This window comes from Delphinus delphis, chromosome 12 (genome assembly GCF_949987515.2).
Source record: "Delphinus delphis chromosome 12, mDelDel1.2, whole genome shotgun sequence".
Lineage (NCBI taxonomy): Eukaryota > Metazoa > Chordata > Mammalia > Artiodactyla > Delphinidae > Delphinus > Delphinus delphis.
Genome location: NC_082694.2, coordinates 1,802,364 through 1,822,212, shown reverse-complemented (window position 1 = coordinate 1,822,212; position 19,849 = coordinate 1,802,364). Strand labels below are relative to the sequence as shown.

The 19,849-nt window shown below is 55.9% G+C and overlaps 1 protein-coding gene across 1 annotated transcript in view; it reads left to right on the top strand.

Moving 5' to 3' along the window:
• The window catches only part of SH3RF3 (SH3 domain containing ring finger 3), a 201,219-nt gene that overhangs the window by 145,278 nt on the left and 36,092 nt on the right, over nt 1-19,849 (top strand). Inside the window, exons 7-9 of the mRNA XM_060027650.1 lie at nt 5,368-5,538; nt 6,958-7,211; nt 19,048-19,307. Of these exons, the coding sequence (XP_059883633.1) occupies nt 5,368-5,538; nt 6,958-7,211; nt 19,048-19,307 (685 nt within the window). The remainder of the gene's footprint in view (nt 1-5,367; nt 5,539-6,957; nt 7,212-19,047; nt 19,308-19,849) is intronic.

Below are 19,849 nucleotides of genomic sequence, written 5' to 3'. Positions count from 1 at the left end.
TGGAGGCTCTGTTCAGCCAGTGTTCAGGTCCCTTTTCAAGGAGGTGGTCCCACATGTGGCTGTGGACTTGCTGTGTCCGTGCGAAGAGGCGAGCTCGGGAACTTCCTGTGCTGAACCCTCTCCTCAGCTGATCCTGCCGACTGAGAGCCAGTGAGCGGCACATGTCGCGCTGACCTGAGCCCATGCGGCCCTGGCAGCTAGAAGAGCAGGGGCAGACTCTTCCCAGGAGGAATGGAAAAGAACCTTCCTTACTCCAGAAGAGACGAGCAGGCCTCATATGGAGGTGGAAGGGTGTGAAGTTAATGACGGCATTAAAGTTCTTTCATCGCTGCTTGATTAGAGCCTGTGGACAATTAACAGCAAGTGAAGATCTTACGTAGGAAAGAGCAAGTAATACGGTGAGCTGGCAGCTCTTCCCACGGTGCCAGCTCGGTGCTCACGGCCTCCACTGCTGGCTGAGGGCGCCGGGAAGGGGCCTGACACTCCCCCCGCCTCACACAGGGCTGCGTCTGCCTGGAGGAAGGGTCGCCTCTTCGATGGGCCCGAGAGCCCCCTGCCGGCCACCGGGCTGTGGGGAAGAGGCGCTGGGATCCAGACGCTCCCACTCCTGTCTGAAATCAGTACCAACCTTGTGTGTGAACGCACAGAGGCGAATCCCGGGCCTGCTCTGCACGTGACGTGGGACCCCCTGTGTCCTCCGTGGAGGCCTGTGCTGAGCTCAAGGCCTTTGGAAGGAGTGGAAAGGGAGGGTGGGGCGCCGGGAACCATGCGGCTGCTGCCTGGTTCCCGCATTTCACCCAGGCCCGGCTGGGGCCCCAGGTTCCATGAGGATCAGGGATCATCCTCCAGCTTTCCCAGGATGGCAGCACACAGTGCTGGTGGGCGCGGCTGAAGGCGTGCGGTGGGAAGGGGTGCAAAGGATGCACCCTGCCCTGTGGCCGCACTCGGACCTGGACGGGGTGACCCGGCGCACGGCAGGGACCGTGGAGCTGCAGGCGTCGGGCTGGGAGCCGGCTGGTCCCTCCGGGGCGTTTTCTTGAGTCACAACAGGGGAAGCAGATGCCACGTTCCCTGGCCAGCGCCGCCCCAGCGCAAGCTGCACGCAGGTGTGCAGGCCCCTAGTGCAGGAGAACGCCCGTGGGGAGGTGGGGCGCAGAGGTGTTCCAGGTGAACACCCCCCAGCCATGCACACTGAGAGGCTGAACTTGAAATATTGAGACCAGAGGAGGGATTACTCCTCAGAGAACGAATTTAAAATAAAGATGAAGACAGCAAGGGCATTAGTGCCCTGGTGCCACTCAGCACAGGCCCCTCACGTGGAGCCCCCGCTCCCCGGCCTCTCCTGCCCAGGCCTCTCCCCAGCCTCCCACAGGGCCCCCCACCCCCGCCAGGTCCCTGCGGCCACGGAACCACCTGCCTCCAGCTCGCTGCTTTGTAAACACAGATTCTCCATCTTTTTTGAGCCTCAGTGTGCTCAGCTGTGAAATGGGTGGGTAGCCCAGCCTCAGAGCTCATGTGGGGCTTGGGCGAGACCATGACTAATGCCAGCTTCCTGCGCTGCACCCTCGTCCTGCCTCGGCCCATGGCACCCGAGGTGGGGTGGGGCTCTGCACGCTGCCCCATGGGCGCAGCTGCCCGTCAACAGCTCCCCATCAACAAGGTAGGGCAGAGTTCTGACTCTGATGACTTGGAGGAGGAGGGCGCCTCGTTCCCCCGGGGCTGAAGGCATCCTTGGAAGTAAGCCCCCCTCCCCCACGTGGTTAGTGCCCGAGGGGCACCAGAACCAGTATGCCTCCAAGAAACAAACAGCTGAAACGGGGAAGGAAACCTGCTTCCCCCTGCTAGACTCTGGGCGTCCCACGTGAGGAGGCGGGATGCAGAATAGATCCAGTCTGCCTGCAGACTCGCTCAGGACGCGCCTCAGCAGAGCCCGTGGTCCTGGAGGCTGGCGCTCCGGCCGCGGCGGGGCCCACAGTTGGTCCAGGCCAGTCGAGTCGACTGGTGGTTTCCGCCAGGTTCGCCTCAGTTGCCCGTTTTCTGCCGTTATGACTTCGTCAGGAACCGTGGTGTGTTTCTCTAAAGTACCAGTGGGATTTTGAAAGAAGCCTGTTCTGATTTAAAGGCTTAATCCAGATGACTTGAGGCCCACGGTCTGAAGAATGCTCATTCTTGTGTGATGGGAAGATGCTGAGAAGTCAACACAGACCTTGTTCCCTAATGGCTCGGGGATCCCAGAATGCTGAGAGACCATCACTCGTCCCCGGAAACGTTGCTCTGTCATCTGACGGCCGCTCCCCAGATCACAGACACACACACGGCTCGTCGGCTCTTTGCCGAGGTCTCTGACACTCACTTGCTTTGAAAACCTGAGTTGACTCCGCCGTAGAGGTGGGTGCTGGTGGACGCTGCGCCGGGGGTGGGGGGCCCGCCCTGGGCAGCTGAGACCCCCGAGCCTCACGCTCGCCACCCGGGGTCTGTCCTCTCCCGGCAGGGACGGCGCCCCCTCCTGCAGGAGCCCCCGTGTCCACAGCTCCACGGCAGGTGGCCCCTGAAGTCACCCAGTCCCAGGGGCTGGAAGGGTGGGTGGGGGCAAAGAAAAAGGCCACCTGCCAGGCCCTGGTGGAGGGACCCTGACCCCCCCGGGGCTGCACGCCGGTGGGTATCCTTGTTAAGAGACGCCCTTTCAGCTCCCATGTGGGCCCCTCGTCCCTCCAGCCCCCCACCTCCCTCTGGACCTAGCTCCCTGTGGACCCACACCTGTGTCATCCATCCTCTGCTTCTGTTCGCTTCTTCCCTTTCCTTTCTGGAGAGCAGCCCCTCTGCCTTTCCTTCTGTCCTCCTGGGAGCACCTCCCAGGGCACCCCTCCTCCTTCTGGTCCCAGCAGTGTGCTTGGACCCCAAATGAGGAAACTCAGAGCCCGCTTCCCCCACTTATCCTCATAGCCCAGCTTGTCCAGCAGAACTCGGGGCTGGATGAAACCGTTCCCAGTGCACACACACGTACACACACACACACGAGTACATACATACACAGAAACACGTGCACACATACGTGAACACATGCGCACACGTGCACATGCGGATGCGTTACATGCACACGGACACACGACCACATGCACCCCTTTTTCTTCAACAGTCTTGATCTTAGTCTCAAAACCAGGGTCCCTATTTTATTCTTTCCATAGATGTTGATTGCGCACCTGCCTGGTGCAGACACTGTTCCAGACCCTGGGGTGGAGCACGAACAGGACATGAAAGCCTCTACCCCATGGGGAGCATGCTGTGGGGGAGGGCAGATGAGAGGGGAGAGGGGCCCCCAGGTGGAGGAGGCAGGTGCAAAGGTCCTGAGGCAGGAGTGTGCGTGTGTGTTCGGGAGCACCTCAGTTTGCTGGGTCCCCTCAGCTGGACAGGCACACGCACCCTCTTCTGGGTGGATCCCTGGGTTCCCTCAGCAGCAGATGGACACAGCCGCAGGGCAGCAGGTGGCCACCTGCCAGGATCCCAGCTGAGGACAAAAGATCTGCCCCAGAAGGACAAGCTGCCAGGACTCCTCACGGGAGAAGGGAACCTGCACTCTCCACACACACCCTCCTCGAGGTCGCCCGCCCTGCAGTCCCGTGGGACAGGAGCCTGGGAAGAGGGGCCTCAGTCAGCAGGACTTCAGCCCACAGACCAGGGGTTCGAGGGAGGTTGCCCAAGTCATGACGCTTGCCCACGTGTCCCCCAGCTTGGCGTCCCCTTGGCCACTGTGGGTCACCGGCAGCAGAATCAGAAAGACTGTTCTCACACCACCGAGGGGCAGAATGAGGCAGACGAGTGAGATCTGTGTTTCACTCTGTTTCCTTGAGAGCAGGCCTCATCCTTATTGGCTCGTAGCCCCCCAGGACCAGCCCAGCGGCCTTCCCCCCACCCTCTCCCCCATCCTGCCCCCCGGTGAGGCAGTCTGGGTGTGAACGCAGTTTTCGTGGGACGTTGGTTTATAGAGATTCCTCTTCGCCCTCCAAGAGGCCCGCGAGCAGCACACACGTGCAAGTAGAAGGATGACACCAGCTCTTTGTTGATCGCCTGGTGTCACGTGGCTGGTGTGAACTTCACCCCAGACAAGGAGGTCCTCCCCATGGGGCCTCGTTCACCCTCCCCGAGGGCCCGAGTCCTTCCTCTTGTCAGATTTGTCTCTAAGACCCAGTCCATCCTCTCACTCCAGGGGAGCAGGGTAGTGGTGAGGCCAGGCCTTCGCCTGGCAGGGCAGGGGCATCCAAGTGGCGTGGGTTTTGTTTAGTTTATCTCATTTTACTGAATTTTACAGCTGGGACGTCTGTGCTCTGCGGGGTCTCCGCCTGTTCTAGCCTCTTCCTCCCAAGGCCCCTCTGAGCCAGGAGGCCTCCCTTCTCCTCGCCTGACCCCAGTGAGTTGTGTCCCATCTCTGCGTCACCTTGTAAGAGGGGCCCCCAGGGTCAGGAGGGTGCTCTGGGGGTCGGTGAGCTCCTGTCTTCAGGAGCCAGCCCGGGGAGGGGGGGCAGGGTGCCCACCAGGCACATCCTGGTAGGCAGCCCAGGAGACGACGCTTCTTAAAAATGCAGCTTGGGACTTCCCTGTCGGTCCAGTGGTCAAGACTCCGTGCTTCTATTGCAGGGGGCGCGGGTTCGATCTCTAGTCGGGGACCTACGATCCCACATGTTGCGTGGTGCGGCCAAAACAAATGTCTCTAAATGCATCTGGTTCCCTGTTGGAGTGAAAGCCGTGCCACTTTTCCTGCCCAGATCGCGTGAGCAGTGTATCTGCCTGAGACCACTCTCCCGTTAGGTCACACTCACCGGGTCCACAAAGCCCCAGGGTAGCAGAGCACTTACAGCTGGTGCCTGAGGGCGCAGCTTCCAAGCCCTGGGCCAGGGTTCACACCACTGCATTGTTCCAAGAGGCTTAAAAGAAAAGCAGGATTTCAATTAGCCACAGATCTGAGGAGTCCCTAACTGGGCTGCCTTTTCCTTAAAAGGGCCCCTGAGTCTCTTCCAGCTTAGATGGATGAGTAAGCAGCAGGTAAGATGAAACAAGGAAATCCCAGCCCGGGGCTGCGTAGCTCAGCCCCGTTTTCCCGAAGGCTTTCTCTTGCCCAGAGTGTCAGGCGTGAAGCAGAGAGAAGAGCATGAAGCAGGGGCCCAGAGAGCTGGCGCCACCATCTCGTCTGGCAGGTCCTCCAGGGCCTCGGGCGAGTAGTGGGGCCGCCGTGCGCTCCGCCGGCCGGCTCAGCGCAGGGCATGGGGGCCATGGCTGCTGGGTCACCAGGGGAGCTCGGTCCCTTCCCTGCCCGCCGCTCCTGGTAGCTGATCCCAGCTGCGCCCCCTCACCGGCCTGCCTCTCCTGCCGCAGGTACCTGGCGCTCTATGCCTACAAGCCCCAGAAGAGCGACGAGCTGGAGCTGCGCAAGGGCGACACGTACCGCGTGCTGGAGAAGTGTCGGGATGGCTGGTTCAAGGGCACGGCGCTGCGGACGGGGCTCTCGGGCGTGTTCCCGGGGAACTACGTGACGCCCGTCTCCAGGTGAGGTGTGCCCATGAGGAGCAGAGCCGCGCGTGGCAGCTGCACACGGGGGCGGGCATTCCAGGGCGGGACCTCGTGGGCACGTGGGCATGTGTGAATGCGTGTGCGTGTGTGCACGTGTGAGTACAGCGGGTGTGTGTGCGAGCACATGCCATTCACACACGTGAAGGCAAGATTACATATTCCCAGAAGTTAACCATTATTACTGAGTGGAGCCTTATGTGTGATAATTTCTTTTCTTCCTTGTGACTTCCTGTGTTTTACAAATTTACTGGTAGTTTTTATAACCTCGGAAAAGCAAGTTAAAAAATTCGCTAGAGATGACCCAGGGTTGTCAGATGTTTCCATGGAGGGGAGCGTCCACTGCAGGGTGGAACCCTGGATTACCCAGCCCTGGTTCACAGCCCAGGACACGCAGGTCCACTGGAGGCTCGCCCCCGGGCTTCTGCTCTCTTTGGAACAAGACTTCAGGAAGACAACTGAACAATGCCCAAACCTGCACTGACGACGGACCGACTCGCACCTTTGAAGCAGCGGGGAGGGGAGCCACGCCACCCACGGTCCCTCCTGGAAAGGCCCACCATTTGTGAGCCCCATGGCCCCATGGCCCTGGACGAGGAGGCCCTTCTCCCCACAGCTGCTCCGCAGAGGCTCTGCTTCCCCGGGGCCCTCCCACATGGCCCCGGACCCTGGCAGCAGTGCCTGCCCTCCCCCACGTGTGGCTCTGGGGTTTCACGACTGAGATCCTGAGGGGACAGAAGGGACGTTTTCCCAGCTCTTAGACAAATGGAAGGCATTTGATCCCTGAAACCGGACCCCAGGAGCTTCCCAGCCCAGACCCACATGCTGAGAGCTGGTGCACGGCTCAGCGCCGGCACGTGCAGAACAGACCATCAGAGCCCGTCTCGGGGTCCTGTGCTCCTTTGTGTTCCTGGGCTGTCGACACTGGCTTCATCTGGAAAGTATGGGCAAAACCGCAAGTTCCCCGGCATCCGTCAGGAGCACAGGGCTTGTCTGCACCCTTTCCTGGAGGCCCCAGAGCCAGGAAGCTGTGTCCAGAGGGAGACGGGTCCTGCTTCCTGCCGCCTGCCGCCTGCCAGATGCGTCCAAGCCCATTCCTTCTGCACGTGTTGGGGACACACAGCTGTTTGTTAGACTAAATCAAGGCAGTGGCTCTGGAACAAAATATCTGATTAGCATCATTTCTGTTTCTTAGGGTTCTCTTGCTGTTTCTCACATATTCGCATCGAGAGACCATGCCATTGTACAGGGGGCTCTGCTGCCAGCCTGAGCTCTGGGCATCGCATGCCTGCAGGCGTCCTCTTGGTGGTACTTCAGGATTTGTCCCCGGACCACGTGGCCTGTGTGGCATGGTTGCATCTGTGCCCTCCCCTGACTTCATTCTGTTTACTTCCTCAGGGTTCCTGTAGGCGGGGCTGGGCCACCCCGGAATAACGCGGTCGGAGGGTCTCCGCTGGCCAAGGGGATGGCCACAACGCTTCACCCAGGCGGTGGGAGTCTGAGTAGCCCGGCCACGGCCCTGAGGCCGGCCCTCCCCCTCACCATGGCCCAGGCTCCGGCCCAGCACCAGGCAGTCTCGCCCGCACTGAGCAGTTGTCTGCGGCACTCAGTTCAGCCGGCGGCCAGCCAAGCCCGGAGCGCCGGCCCCCCCGGTATGTGGCAGGCTCCCACGGGCCTCATTCTGCTGGAAAATTTGAGGAGGGTGGTCTCAGGGTCAGAAGTCATGAGCATCCTTTTGGCCCAGATCTCGAGCAGTCCATGGAAGGGCCCGTCGTAATCATGAACTTCTGCTAATCTTGGGGGATGTGTTGACTTAATCATGTTAGCCTGTTCTGGCCGCTGGAAGGGAGTAGAGAATTCACAGGTGTTTATACACTTCATGTAGCCAGAGGACTGGGTGGACCAGTGAGGTTACCTTGGCGCCTCTGGGCACCTTCGTCAGCCGCTGTGGGTCACCTACGTCCAAATGCCAGGTGCTAAGGGGGTCTCCCGATTAGGCAGCACCCCCAGGACGGAGCTGGTAATGAGACAGATCCACAGGGTCCCTTCCTGAAACGCTTTGAGGCTGGAGGGAGTGATGGCCATCGACTGTTCACCTTCATGCGGCTTCACCAATAGGCAGACTGACCAGAATTCAGGAGAACCCAGGTCGCTCCCAGTGTAGCGTGAGATGACGGAAAGTGTGGGGTGGATGGTGCAGGCATGAAGAGGGGTTAGCACGTCTTGCTTGGAAGCTTGGCAGTGAGCTAAGAGGAGCTGCTAAGCGTGGCTCACATGATGCTCCTGGGAGCCAGGCCAGTAACTTTCCGACACGTAGAACCAGTAACATTGTCACCATGTAGTGACAAGGGACCCAGGACAGGAGAATGTACCGCTGAATTTCACTTAAATGACACAGAATTCCTTTTCCCACCCCAGCCTCATTCTCAGAAATCATCTCTCTTCTTTTCAAAGTAAGGCTTAAAGGATAATAAATGTAAATTCTTTAGAGCAGTAAAGTACACTGTTTTCTAGACTCTGGCCAGCCAGAGACGGCCTGCTAGGAGTCTCCAGAAAGCATCTCCTTGGTGTGAGAAGCCCAGACGACACTCAGCACAGTGGGGCCACAGTCCCTCCCAGTCGCGGCCAAGGGACACGAGGGGGGCGGGTGTCCGGGCGCCCCCCGCCCCCCATTGTCGGGATGCATTGCTGAGCGCTGGCGGGAAGCCCAGCGTTTCAGAGCCAGCCCTGCTCTCAGCCCTGGGACTGGCCCTTAGGGCGGCGGGGCCAGTGGCGGGGGGGGGGGGGTGCGGGCGCTGTGACGAGGCTGGTGAGGGGTCGGTCCTAGGCAGAGCTGCCTGTAGCACCCAGGCAGGGGGGAGGGAACAAAGGCACAGAAGTGCGAGAAGCGTGTCCTTGTCCTCCAGATGGAGCGGTGCAGTGAGGGCAGCAAGCAGGGCGGGTTGAAGTGCTGGGGGGCAGCGGGGGTCCTGCGCTGGGGCCCCTCCTACCGGGATGGTGTGCGAGGACGTGCCCCCGGCGGGCGTGGCGCGTGCTCAGCGCAGCCGCTGGTACCGTCCTGTCAGAGGACAGCCCTGGAGCGCGCAGGGCACGGAGTCAGCAAGGCGAATGTGATTCATTACCAGCGGTCAGGGCCAAACTCTAGTCCAGGCCGCGGGAACCCCCAGGGCTTCTGAACAAGAGGTGACGCTTTACCAGACGTCCCTGGGCACAGTGGGGAGGAAGAGTTGGCTTGGGGACTGGCGAGGTGCTGCTGTCCAGGTGAGAGGTGACAGTGGTCTGGCCCCAGGGCTGGGGTTGCAGAACTGGGACAAAATAATGAGCTATTAGGGGGCACAGGGGCCACGTGGAAGAGCTGGGAGGGGCAGGGCTGCTAGTGCAGTTTGCCGGTGCCGTCCCCTGACCTAGAGGCGCACAGAGGGGTCTGGCTTACGGGGGAAGGTTGGCCTGTGGCTCTGAGGGGTGTCGTGGGCGCTGGTCCACTGTGGCCCTGGCTGACCTGGACCGGCCTCCAGATGTGGGGCTCCCGTCCGTGTGTGAATCCCCCCTCGCCACGGTGGGGGCGGTGCTGCTCGTCCATGCCTGGCGGGTGAGGTGCTGCCACCGGCCTGGACTCTGGACAGACATCCTGAATGTGGCTTCCTTTCAGAGGACAAAACTTGAGGGGCCTCTGGGTCCCTTTTGGGGGTGAAGGTGGTGGTGAAACACCCAGCTTTTCAGGGGACCAGGGTGGACTTCCTGTGCCCAGTGCCGGGTCATAGTGGGTGCAGAGTGGACTTCCTGTGCCCAGTGCCCGGTCATAGTGGGTGCAGGGTGGACTTCCTGTGCCCAGTGCCCGGTCATAGTGGGTGCAGGGTGGACTTCCTGTGCCCAGTACCTGGTCGTCCGTGGGTGCAGGGTGGACTTCCTGTGCCCAGTGCCTGGTCGTCCGTGGGTGCAGGGTGGACTTCCTGTGCCCCGTGCCTGGTCGTCCGTGGGTACAGGGTGGACTTCCTGTGCCCAGTGCCTGGTCGTCCGTGGGTGCAGGGTGGACTTCCTGTGCCCAGTGCCCGGTTGTAGTGGGTACAGGGTGGACTTCCTGTGCCCAGTGCCCGGTCATAGTGGGTACAGGGTGGACTTCCTGTGCCCAGTGCCTGGTCGTCCGTGGGTGCAGGGTGGACTTCCTGTGCCCAGTGCCTGGTCGTCCGTGGGTGCAGGGTGGACTTCCTGTGCCCAGTGCCTGGTCGTCCGTGGGTGCAGGGTGGACTTCCTGTGCCCAGTGCCTGGTCGTCCGTGGGTGCAGGGTGGACTTCCTGTGCCCAGTTCCTGGTCATCCATGCGTGCAGGGTGGACTTCCTGTGCCCAGTGCCCGGTCATAGTGGGTGCAGGGTGGACTTCCTGTGCCCAGGGCCTGGTCGTCCGTGGGTGCAGGGTGGACTTCCTGTGCCCAGTGCCCGGTCGTCCGTAGGTGCAGGGCCTACTTCTGGTGCCTGGTGTCCAGCCTCGTGCTGGGTGGTGTTCCCAAGCAGCAGTGGGATCTGTGACAAGGAAGCCTCATGGGTGGGCTTGGCACTTCCCTGGTGTAGAGCCTCCAAGACTGATCTGCCATCCCAGGGACCCTGTGAATGCCTATAGTCCTTCATATGTGGGTTTTGCTTAAATTAATGAAAAGTAAGGTCTGTTCTTGCAGCTGGCCTCCGGGGCCCTGGGGAAGAGCCAGCTGTCTGTGTCCTAAAGGAGTCTCTGCAGGAGTATTATCTGTGCCAGACCTCTTGCCCCAGCCGCTACCTTCCAGCTGGCCCTGGCTTAGAGCAGCTGATGGTGTTTATTTTAGCCTCTTGCTGTGATGCAGCCACTGAGCGCCTAATGATCAAGTGAGCCCGGGAACTCCCTGACTGCTGCTCCATGGCTGGTGAGACGTGCACCGAGATGCTGGTCTCCTAGGCCCTGGGAGCACCGAGCAGGTTCTGGGCAGCCCGCGTCCCAAGCCAGCTCCCTTCTGCCTGTGAGCCTCTCATCCACTCACCCAGCCCGCCTCACGCATTTCCCTGTGCCTGGTGACCCCGAGAGGCTGGGGCGGGCCTCCAGCACGGCTGCCCTGGCTCTGCACCAGGTGCCCTGCAGTGGCCTTTCCGTGCCCCGCCGTTACAGCACCCTCCCCAATTCAAAGCAGAACGTGACCTGCCCGTCTCATTTATGGAACAGAATGAGAGCAGAATAAAAGAAATTGGCACGGCCAGGGCAGAACAACACTGCGTGTCTGTCCTCGATCACCATGGTAACCACCACGGGTGACAGGCGTGCTCTTCCATCTGTTTAATTTTACGTGTGGGAAGAGCGAGGTGCAGGATGGTTTAACGGCTTCCCCAGCGCGTTCCAGCCCAGGGCTTGTCCCCGTGCTTGTGCTGCCACAGCCAGGCTACAGGAGGCCCCCCCATCATTTCAGTAATTAAATGCCACGGAGTTCCCACGGCACTCTGCACTTCACTCTGCATCTGGAGGGCAGAACGCACTGCTGACAGCACAGGCAGTGGATTGCTCACTGCAGTGATTGCCCATTTCTGCAAACCCCAGCCCAGGCACCTGAGCGGCCCTCGTCAGTGTTCTCAGCCCGAGCCAAAGTCAGGCAGTTGAACAAAGGCCCGATTGCACTGGCCATGGCACCGGGGGGTAAGAGCCCTGTACGGCCATTCACTCATCAGCAAAAAGCACTGGAGGAGAGCTGGGCACCCGGGGCCTCTGCTGGGGCCCAGACATACAGAGAAGAACCAGAAACCCGTTTCTGCCCCCACTCAGAGAGGAGGACGAGGAAACACACGCTTACAGTGGAATTTGAAAAGCACTGGGGTGGAGGCCTGGCAGGTACTAAGGCGCACGGAGTGGGAGGGTACCTCACTCAGACCAGGGAGGAAGTGGGAGCAGCTGCAGAGGGGCCTGTGAACCGTCTTCCAGAGGTGATGCTGCCTTGCTTCTTAAAGGACTGAGAGGAAGTATGTGGGCCGACAAAGCAGAAAGGGAGTCCAGCAGAGGGATGAGCGGGCGGAGCGGGGAGAGGAGAGAGACCGTGGTTTCTACGTGGGGTGACTTGACCTAATTTGATGTGACTGAGACGGAGGTAGGCAGGAGAAGCTGCGTGTCGGTGACGGTTCTCTGCAGAGGCAAAGTTTACTTTAGGTCTTAAAGCGGTGGAGCTGAGCGTGCAGGGGTGAGTGGTGGAGCGTGGGAGGGGCTGGAGCCAGCCAAGGGCCGGGGCCTGAGGACCTGAGCGGCCCAGTGCAGGAGGGAGCAGAGCTGGACGGCTCTCTTCCCCTGTGTCAGGGAACCTCAGCTTTTATCCTGAGGGCAGCAGGGCTCCTGAAGGGTTTTAAATAATAGATGTGATCAGATTTTTGTATCCAAAGGATAAAGCTAGACTTCTGCTCACAGCTAAGATAAAGTAATGAGGTCAGGATCTACCTTCCCATCAGAAACAACTGAAAAAACAGACAAATATATACAACAGTGGTTTGTGAGACACTAGATACTAGAAAACTAAGGACAGTGATCCATGATAGACGAGAACAAACAGGAGGATCCCAGCTCACTGCCTGGAGAGAAGGCCAGGCGTTGGCATGGCGAGGGGAGCGAAGGTGCCCAGCAGGTGCCCTGGAGGGGTGGTGTGGAGACGAGGGTCTGGGTGACCGAGCCCCAGTGGGGAGGGATCTGCACAGAGAGAAAAGCCCAGCGGGTACAGAGCATCCCTGGACCAGGACGCTGAGAACTAATAGGCAGGTGTGTGTGAGGAACGCACGGAGCCAGGAGCACGGTGACAGGAAGGGTCCTCACTCTCAGTGTCTGCAGATACGCAGCTGGAAGGTGCCTGTTCCCGCCAGCCGGCTCCCAGGGCACCGGGCCGTCCGTGCAGAGGAATCTTGCCTGGTAGTGGCAGCACCGCTCCCGTCCCACCTGTGTCTGATGGCAGTAAAGAAGCACTGGGCGTGGGGAGGAGCAGGAAAACATGCCGCACCGCAACGAGATCAACCAACCAGTCAATGAAAGCTGACTCAGAACTGACACAGACGTTTGAATTAGCAGACAAAGATATTAACACAGATGTTATAATTGCATTCACTATGCTCAGAAAGGTAAGCAGAAACATGGAAGATACTTTAAAGACCAAAACCAAACTTTAAGAAATAACTACACGTGTGAGATCAAGAATACCCTGGATGGCATTAACAGCAGGTTAGACGTTGCTAAGAAAATATTAGTGAAAACTTGACGGTATAGTGATAGAAACCATGAAAAATGAAACAGAGATAAAAGAGAATTGTTTTAAATTAAAAGAGCATTAGTGAGCAATGGGGCAACTTCAAGTGGCCAAATATATTTCTAACTGGAGTCCCCAAACTAAAGGAGAAAAGGGTGGGACAGAAAAATTATTTGAAGAAATAATGACCAAAGTTGTTCTGAATTTGATGAAAACTATAAACTCACAGATCAGTGACAGCTGGCGAATCCCAAGCACAAGGAACGTGGAGAAAACTACACCAAGGCAAATTATCATCAAACCGTTCACAATCTGTGATGAAGAAAACCTTAAAGGTAGCAAGAGAAAAAAATACATGTGAAGTAGGAAAAAATAAGGATGAAGGTGGATTTCTTGTCAGGAATTCTGCAGGTGAGAAGACAGTAGGAAACTAAATAAATCATGAAAGAAATGAATCTGTCAAGTTAGGATCCTATACGCAGTAAAAGTATCTTTCATAAATGAAAGCGGGACTTCCCTGGTGGTCCAGTGGTTAAGAATCTGCCTTCCAATACAGCGGACAGGGGTTCGATCCCTGGTTGGGGAACTAAGGTCCCACACGCCGAGGGGCAGCTAAGCCTGTGTGCCACAACTAGAGAAGCCTGCGTGCTGTAATGAAGACCCAGTGCAGCCAAAAAGCAAACAAAATCTCTCATAAATGAAAGCAAAATAAAGAATCATTCAGACACAGTAAAGCTAAAAGATTTCATCACCAATGGACCCACACTATGAAAAATGTTGAACAGCATTCTTTAGGAAGAAGGGAAGTGACACCAGTTGGCAATGGGTCTATACGAAGGAATGAGGAGCAGTAGAAACGGTAACTACGTGGATAAATGCATCCGATTTTTCCCTTACTATTTAAAAATCTTTAAAATAAAACTGACTTTAAACAAAAATAGAAATAGTGCAGTTTGGGATTAAAAATGTATATAAAAGTGAAGTATGTGGTAGCAGATGCACAGAGGGTGGGAGGGGAGCCCCAGAAGCGCCATGCACACTGTCGGGAGTCTTGTCTACTCGTGTGCTGCGTGAGGACGTGTAGGTAGGTGACCATAAACTAGAGACGCGGGCAACCACTAAACGTCAAAGCAAAGAGTTTCAGCAAACAGGCTAACAGAGGCGATCAAATAGAACCACAGAAACTTCCATTAATCCAAAAGAAGGTGTAAAAAGAGGGGAACGGGAACAAAGTACATGGGTCAGATAGAAAACCTGTAGTGAAATGTAGGTTTATACCTAATCATGTAAATAATCACATTAAATACGAATCATCTGAATAGCCTCAAGGAGAATTCAGAGCTTGTTACGAAAAAAAAAGACAAGGCCCAACCATATGCTGTGAACAGAAAACAGATTTTAATACTTTAAATATAAAACCATAAATCAGTTAAAATTAGAAGGCCACACAGTTGATCCCATTACTCGCAGTCTCTGTGGTTTTATGGTGTTCTAAGGTTTCCATGAGCACTGAATTAGTGAATACTGAGCTGTTGCCCCTAAGTGAGATGTGTGCGTCGCACACAGACTACAATCTTAAATACTAAAAACAACCCATCAGGGTAGATTCTATTTTCTTTGTTTTACAAAAGAGAAAATAGGTTCAGAAGTATGAAGTGACCTGCCTGAGGCTGCCTGACTAACAGGTGATGGACGGAGTCAGGATCCAAACTGATTAAGAACTGATAAACCTCTAGACAGCTGGATAAAGAATAAAGAGAGATACACAAATTATCAATACCACGGATAATAAAACTGACATCACTGCAGATCCTACAGAATGATAAGGGATTATTATTTTAAAAAACTTTATGCCAATAAACTTAACAAATTAGAATGGATATATTTCTTAAAAGACACAAATTGATAACTTAAGGTGAACTAAAAAACCTGGATAGACCTCTATTTATTAAAGAAATTGAATTAGTTTAAAACCTTTCACAAAGAAAACTGCAGGCCTAAGTGGCTGTATTGATGAATTATACCTATTGGTTAAGGAAGAAATTATAACAATTCTAGGGAAACTCTTCCAGAAAATTGAAAAGAAGAGAGAATGCTTCCTGACTCTTTCTATGAAGCCAGCATTACCCTCATAACAAAACCAGGCAAAGACATTAAAAAGTAAAACTACAGACCAATATCACTCAAAACATAGGTGTAAAAATTCTCAGCAAAATTTTAGCAAGTCAAATACAGCGATAAGTAAAAAGGATAATACATCCTGATCAAGTAGAGTTTATCCCAGGAACTTAAGCTTTGATTAATGTTTGACAGTCAATACAATTCAGTGTATTAACAAACTCAAAAATGAACATAACATGATCATTTCAGTAGATGTGGAAAAAAATTTTGACAAAATCCAACATAAATTAGAGTAGGATTCAGAACAAAGACGTGCGTCAAATGACTCAAGTTTTTTTGCTGCGCTGTCCACGTCTGCACATTAAAACTCTCAGAAAATGAGAAAAGAGAAGTGAGCTTCTCAGCCTGATAAAGGGTATCTGTGAAAACCCACAGCTAACCTCAGACTTAATGGTGAGAAACTAAAAGCTGGGACTTCCCTGGTGGCAGAGATTAAGAATCCACCTGCCAATGCAGGGGACACCGGTTTGAGCCCTGGTCTGGGAAGATCCCACATGCCACCGCAGAGCAACTAAGCCCATGCGCCACAACTACTGAAGCCCGCGCACCTAGAGCCTGTGCTCTGCAACAAGAGAAGCCACAGCTCGCCGCAACTAGAGGAAGCCCAGGTGCGGCAACGAAGACCGAACACAGCCAAAAATACATAAAATTAATTAAGAAAAACCCCAAAACTGAAAGCTTTCCCCAGGATCAGGGTCCAGTTAGGGATGTCCATTCTTACCAGTTCTATTCAACATTGTGCTGTTAAGTTCTAGCCAGAGCAGTTAGTCAAGGCAGAGGAAGAGGTGTGGAGATGGGAGAGGAAAGAGGAAGACCATCTGTGTCTGAGATGACGTGAACTTGTACATAGAGAACCTTAAGGAATCCACAGTCACACACACTCAGACACAGACAAAGACTTTTTTAGAGACAGTGAATTAGTTTCAGCAAGGTTACAGGATACAAGATCAATATACAAAAGTCAGTTTTGTTTCTCTACACCAGCAATGAATAATTGGAAATTGACATTTAAAAAATGATACCAATTTTAATAGCATCAAAAATATAAATTACTTAGGAATAAATCTGACAAAAGATGAGTAAGACCAGCACAATGAACACTCCAAAATATTGCAAAGTAAAGAAAGAAAGAAGTCTTCAATAAGTAGAGAAGTATACTTTATTCAGGAGTGAGAAAGCAGTATTGTTAAGGTGTTTATTCGCCAAAAACTGACCTATAGCTTCCATGGAATACCAATCAAGATCTCACCCAACTTTTTGGTAGAAATTGACAATCTGGTTCCCAGATTCATACAGGCATGCAGAGGACCTAGAATAGTCAAAACAACCTTGAAAAGAAAAAGTTGGAAAGCTTAACACTGATTTCAAGACATATTAAAAAGCCACAGTAATCAGTGTGATATTGGTGTGAAGACAAATGGCTAGATTAAGAGATACTTTTTCTGAAAACAGAAAAGTGTCCATTAAGTTTGGTGACAGGGGAGTCGTAAGTGATCTTGTCCAGATACATTTGATGGAACGATGGGGTGAGAAACCGTATTTCAGGAGACAGAAGTGAGTGGAGGACTCCTGGAAGCCTGGGAGAGTGATTCATGTGGAAATCCCACCCCCCTCTGCTCTGAACACAGAGAGGTTGGTTGGTTCTTGATACTCTGGATGTAAACGAATGGAACACAAGAGAGTTGATACGCTGGCCTCCTGGGTTCCGGGATGAAGCAGGTGGTGGTGGCCAGCTTTCCCCTCCTGCAGGAGAACACGGACAGGCAGCCTCTGGAGGGCGTCAGGGATCCAGGCCAGGTGCACTGGTCTAAGGGCTGAGCCCCCTCCTGGGAGTGGTCAGTACTGAGCCCCTGCCTGGGATGAGGGAGGGAATGGAGCCCCACCTGGAGTTGGAGTCTGGCTCTGGCCTGAGGGCTAGATCTTTACCTTTCCTGAAGGACCAGACTCAAGCCACCCGATTACACCTGGTTCTGAGGGGAGGTCCCAGAGACCAGGCAGAAGCAGCAACAAAACTGCAGGAGGGGATAAAGGAGAGGAAACAGGGCAGCGAGACACTCAACGCTCAGGGCGAGCCTGCACTCAGTTCGTGGGAAAGTCCTGCATCACAGAGGCCAGCAGCCTGAAGAACGGGCAGGAGAACCTAAGAAGGCTTTGAAATCGGCACATTTCAGCTCCTCCAAGAGGAAAAAGAAGGAATAATGTCCATCCCACCAAAAGGAAGAAAAAATAGTATTATGAAGAAGAAAATTAAAACAGCAGGTAGATGGATGTGAATCAGAAACCACTGGATAGGACAGAAGCAACTTGAAACTTTGGAAAGGAAACATATATTTAAATACGAAACCTCTGTGGGGGACACACGCTTTGGACTGGACACAGCTGAGATGGACTTGGCCACACCGGAAGCCCCACAGAGGAGCTAGTCCAGAGATGGAGCAGAGGCGAAGCAAGAAGAAAGTATACACGGGGTGGACGCCGAGCTTCAGACGACTTCTAACACGACTTTCAGAAGCAGAGAGCAGAGGCTGGGAGAGAGAATCCTCGAGGATGATCACGGCGGGGTCCCCCAGACGGAAGATGGGCCCTCGTGTGAGTCGGAATCACAGCCACAAATGCAAACCTGAACTTGCCGTAACTGTGAAGCCTCAGAGGACAAGCAGACACCAAACACAGGCCCGTCAGAGAGTTGAGTGACAAGGAAGGAGGGGCCATGTGGACACTGTTCCGAGCACCTAGGCGTCAAGGCAGCAGGAAAGGAGGTGCCGGTAGACAGGAGGGGGTTAGTCAGTTATAGGAGGGGCGGAGTCGAGGACAGGAGAGACGGGGTGCGGGAGGTGTCAGTGAGGGTGAAGGGTCGCCCCGTGGGACCCTGCACCCTGGAGGCTGAGGGGCTGGGTCTGGACAGAGGTTGCCCTGACGCTGGGGGAGTCTCCAGCGTTCGTTCCATCCATGAAGTGGGAAGTGATAGCCTGAGAGTAAGGCAAGGACAGAGTGGACGATAAGGTAGGTCACTTACTCATTCACCTGCTCTCTTTAAAGCACCACTGGACCTTGGTCCTGGGAGGCAGAGTGGACCCGTGTGGGGTAGCGGGATCTGGGGGCTCCAGAGCTACTGAAACAATGGGATAGAGAGGAGAGGAGGGGCAGAGACTGGGAGTAACGGCGTGTCCACGCTCGTCCTCAAGCAGCCCACGCCTGCTTTGACGTCGCTGACCAGCAGGCCCAGCAGGGCGACGGGTCGGCCGCGTGTGTCTGGGTCCTGCTGGGCGGGTGAAGTTGAGGGTGAATTGTACCAAAGGGCCGTGGATTTCGACCCTGCCACCAGTCTGTGCTGTGAGCCATGCCTCTCTCTCATGGAGTATTGTTTTCTTCTCCAGCCGTTCAGTTCTGGGAAATCTGTAGAGATGTTTTAGCCAGGGTTCTCCTTTCTCAAAGACTCGTTCATTCCGAACGAATTTTATTAAGCATGTACTACATGCCAGGCACTGTTCCAGTTGTTTGGAACACGTTAGTGCATTAGTCACGAAAGTCCCACCCGTGGAGCTTACGCTGGAGTGGGGAGGCAGACGGTGAGCCATCGGTCCGTGGATCCTCACACAACCGCCCCCACTCTGCCAGCTGGAGCAGCGGGCGCGGCGGCCGAGGGCTGGGCCGCTCCACTTGCGGGTGGAGGCCGACCGGGGCGGCGCTGTCCACAGAGGTCCTCTCACGCGCAGCGGAGCCCAGCAGCCCAGGGCCTCCCTGGGCCTCTTCTGGGCTCCTGCACGGGCTTCAGGTCTACGAAGGGCCGAACAGGGTGGTTCTGAAACCCTCCTGAGCGTACTGGTTCCTTACAGCATAGAACACCAGTTCAAAGACCGGAGAAACTGGGAAGGGCCTCGTCTGCGGCAGCCTCAGAGGCCGCCTCCCGGCTCCTGGTGAGGCGGGGCAGCCGGCTGCCCAGAGGCCTCCTTGCCCCGCCTGCGGCTGTGGCTGGGGCTGGAGACTCAGCAGAGGTGTGGGCGGGAGGGCGGGCCGTGGCCCCCACGCTGCCGGCTGCAGACTCACCTCCCCCTGCTCTCTCCACTCCTCTCTCCCAGCTGCCCACCCGGCCCAGGTGCAGGGCCGGCCCACCGCCGCAGTGTCGCCCCTGCGCGCCCAGAGCCTGCCCGCCATCGGGTCCCCACAGCACAGCCCCCGGCCAGCCATCCCGCTCTCGTCGGCAGCCTCGGCCGTCACTCCTCCTAACGTCAGCGCCGTCCACCTCCACGGGGAGGCCGGAGCGGGCCCTGCCGGCGGCCGGTCGGCACCCAGCCCCACCAGTGCAGGAGGTAGACCCGACGAGAGGAGAAGCGAAAGGGTAAGTGGCCCACCCTGGGCGGCCCAGGCCCAGCTGGTTGTTGACCCTCTTGGGCACCAGACGCCTATCCCGTTTTGTAAATTAAGGCTCGCGTGCGGGCACCAGGCGCGTGACACAGAGGGAGGCCAAGCCAGCAAAGCGGTGGCACTCCAGTGGCCGCAGTTTGGGGAGGGATGACCGGAGCCCAGCTAGTTTTCTCACACATGAGAAAAAGCGCCCCCTCGAGATGCTTCGTTCCTCCTGTTGCAAAGTCATTGTAAACTACTCACTTTGCTGGGCCTAGACACCTTCTGCCAAGTGCCAGGATCTCTAAGAACAAATCCACGGATCTACTCGCGTGCTGCGTGAGCAGGGCCTTCCCCCTCGACGTGCTGTCCTCGTGCAGTGCACAACCCGCTCGGCCACGGGGCAGCAGCCAGAGGAGGCGGCCAGCCTCCTAGTGGGTGTGGACGGCATTTCAGCTCTTCTTTAACAGCGAAGGAAGTGGGGCTGATTTCAGAACGAAATCCGAGTCCAGGCAGCTTGCCTCAGCTGCCACCAGC